Source organism: Cibotium barometz, chromosome 58, assembly GCF_041138505.1.
Source record: "Cibotium barometz isolate CiBa-2024 chromosome 58, ASM4113850v1, whole genome shotgun sequence".
NCBI classification, from domain to species: Eukaryota; Viridiplantae; Streptophyta; class Polypodiopsida; order Cyatheales; family Cibotiaceae; genus Cibotium; species Cibotium barometz.
The window spans coordinates 7,168,503-7,171,985 of NC_141103.1; the positions used below are offsets into that span (position 1 = coordinate 7,168,503).

The 3,483-nt window shown below is 42.2% G+C and overlaps 1 protein-coding gene across 1 annotated transcript; it reads right to left on the minus strand.

Moving 5' to 3' along the window:
* Positions 1-464: 464 nt before the first annotated feature.
* Positions 465-2,936, minus strand: LOC147605844 (uncharacterized). The gene is made up of 4 exons (XM_086792467.1): positions 2,693-2,936; positions 1,154-2,305; positions 907-1,052; positions 465-795 (listed from the first exon to the last, which is right to left on the minus strand). Exons 1-4 carry the CDS (start codon positions 2,880-2,882, stop codon positions 664-666), a joined length of 1,620 nt encoding a protein of 539 aa, XP_086648593.1. The 5' UTR covers positions 2,883-2,936; the 3' UTR covers positions 465-663.
* Between the last annotated feature and the right edge of the window lie 547 nt (positions 2,937-3,483).

Sequence of the window (3,483 nt, forward strand, 5' to 3'; positions counted from 1 at the left end):
TTTTTTTTTTGGGTGTGGGGGTAAATACACCATATTGATGAAAAGAGTCAAGGTTTATTTTGTCGTCTACAAATGGAATATGGAATGGATGCTTTTATGCACTGTATCAAAATGACGCACTATAATTTTTATTTCTAAAAAATCCCAAGGATCATGGTCATATAGTTTTCCAAACGTAATGTTATTTTTTATTTTCCAAGATTACGAAATTTCGCCATTTTTGAGTTGGCAAAGTGGGTTAAGTTAATGTGCAAGGGCGTGAGCTCGAACCCCATGCGCTAAGATGGTGAAGGCGGGGCCATGGCGTAAGCTCCTTAGGGTGTGTCAATAAAATTCCTCAAAACCAAAAATAAAAAATGAAGATCTTTCGCACGTTCGTGTTGGTCAAGAAATTCCTCAAAACCAGAAACAAAAAAAAAAAATCTTTCGCACATATTTCATGTCTAAGGCCAAGGACTTGAATGTTTTTTAAACCTTTTCTCAAAATTGAAATGTTTGCATTTGGTGGTGGAAATGCATACAAAATTGAGGTAAACAATACCACGGACACGTGTACGTGTTCGAACACTTCAACTTCGAGTATTTATAGCTTTTTGCGAGGTAGTGGCTTTAACTATTAGAACCTAATCCATAATATTATAAGTGGCAGCTCACCCTGCACTTCTAGCTGCCTATGCTGTAGGGTGCAAGCGCTTCCCACAGGGGTAAATGATCGCAGTGGGTAATTAGTCTCGGTGGACTTATAGCTGATTCAGATGTGGTGGAAACCAAAGATGGTATGGGAGAGCTGCGCGCCTGCATTACAACACAGGATTTCATGGACTAGTGAGTGCTATATATCATGGTTTAGGTGATCTAATTAAAAGGCATTTTGTTCTCCTTTCGATGCATTTAGTTGCTAATTACCTGCTCGCGGTAAGCTTGAGGTGATGGAGTTGCATATTTCAGGGTATTGCAGACTCTCATGTTGCTGATATCGGATTGTGACATGCAGCCTGATAGATTGTTACACGGGAGAGTATGAGTTGGCGAATGTGTGTTTAAAGTCGCACCTGCATTGATATGAAAAACAATTGAAATAATTATCAATTATTAGAAGACGGAAAAACAAGAATGCATTTCAGTCGATTACGACAAATAGATTGTGTAATACCTTGATTAAGGATGAGGCTTTGATTAAGGTGAGGCTGTGATGGCTGTTGCATGTTGAGATTAATCTGATCATTACTGCCAGCTGACCCAAGTGAGCTTACAACCAGGCCAATATGATCTGCCTCATGCATATGATTGCCACCACCATGCAATAGAAAATGCTGCAAAGCGTCCATCCAGCTCCTCTTATCAGGCAATAACAAGCTGTGCTGAGCAGTATTGTAAGGGAGGGAGGAAGCTAGCTGATGATTTTGAATAGGCGACAAAGCAGCTGCGTAGAAGGAGACGGTCGAGTCCATCCGTTTGGGAGATGTGGGCTGCAAGCTCGTGATAATGGTGTTGTCGGTGCTACTAGAGGTAGTGGGCGGAACATTAATGTCTTGCAGTGCAATATAGCCCATATCATTGAGATACTGATTGGGCATTAGCTGCTGATGATAATGTTGATCTTGGGCATTAATGGGCGAGTCATTATAAAGGGGGCGTTCATGAGCAGGCGCCGGTGTACTGAGAGGAGCGCCCGGCGCACTGATCTCTAATGCAGAATTAGGCCGAGATAAATTCTCTTCTAGAATTAGACCATGCGAAGCTTCGAAAAGAGCATGAGAAGGGAGGCTTGCATGATCTCTTGCAGCCTGTTTTGTGAGCAGGTTAAGGTTCGGGATGTTCGGATCATTAGTATTGCTGCAGCTAGTGATCAGAGGCATCATCTTATCCTTCTCATGATCGTTGCCGTTGGTATATTGATGATCGGGGGCCTTAATTAGGCTCGCCTGACTTAATCCTGCAGGGGAGGACTTGCAGGCTGTCTTTGAGCAAACCCTCCTAGTGGAGGTTCTTGCATGTGATTGTTGCCTAGCAGCTGGGTTATCATCTGATCCTGATGCTGCTTGCAGCATCTGGAGTTTTCTCTTGGCCCTTGCCTTGCGGTTCTGGAACCAGTAGAAGACGTTGGCTTCCACGATGTTACCATACTGCTTGAGGCATGCTGCAATCTCCACTATCATGTCCCGGGAGGGTGTTGTGGTCCCTGAATTGAAGAGAGCCTCCAACACTTGAATTTGCTCGGGCGTCGGACACCACCTCGGCCTCGGTGTGCACCCAGCCTCCACCTCCACCGGCCTATTCTGCCCATTTGCCTCTTGCAGCACCCCTGCACACAATATTACACCATAATACTATGCTTAGCTGCCCTCCAGCTTATTAATCATGTCCTAAACTACTATACCTTCACAATATTGCGCTTTGGATTCGACACTTTAATACCATAATTGAACAAACCGTATGTGAGATTAGGTTCGCCTCATAAGTACACTATTCTTGATAGTTGATCATATATTAGACTACGCGCACTCATGGAGGACATAACCACCATAGTCTATTTCACTTAACGCTTTTTTTAAGGGTTGATTACCATGATCATCTACTTTAATGTGGATATAATACACATTAGTATACCTCTACTGATCACTGACAAGCTTTTGACCTAGCACAACAAGCAAGGCAAGGCAAAAGTAGAAGAAAAAAAATCTCCACTCACTTGGATCACTCAAGCCGGCAGGATAATGGCCTAGCTTCGACTGCATGCATTGTATCAAAATGTTGTTCTCTGAAAGGCTTGCAGGCCTATTGTTGAACTGCCCGGACAGGTTGCTGTAAAGCTTTGAGGAGTTCATGATTTGGTATTGCATGAGCTGGTTTATATCTTCAAAAGCAAGCTGGTATACCATACTTGCAAGAGCAAGAAAGCTTACTATGAGCTATGGAGGAGGTGGGAACCGATCATCAAAAGGAGTGGGAAGGCAACCTCTTTTATACAAGAAATACTGATCCACCCAAGTTCATGCCTGTTGACCAGTGGCTGGTACAATAATAATTATTTTTAAACCAAAGATTATACCCTCTACATTTCCGCCTTGTTTGTGGACAACTTTCATTTTACACCATTATTCCATGGCTTTTCTCAATACATACAGGAGGGGTCATCTAGAATCCATGTTGACCAATGACCAGTACCGTAGCTCTGAAGCATACCAATATATTAATTTCCAGAACCTTAGTTTATCTCAAAGCCAATACTAATATTATATCTCAAAGCCAATAATAATATTATACTCTTGCAGCAGAGATATATGCCGATTGGTTTTCCAATACTCATGATTGTGACACCAATCTTTGTTATATAACCCTTGATTGAACTCTTGTTTCAATGCACCTTTTTGTACATATTTCAAAATAAGGAGGGGCCCTCCCATCTTTTATATTAAATGATCCACTTGGGAATGAGAATGCTTGCTTTTTTTCCCTCATGGTGAATACCAAGGCCAAAAT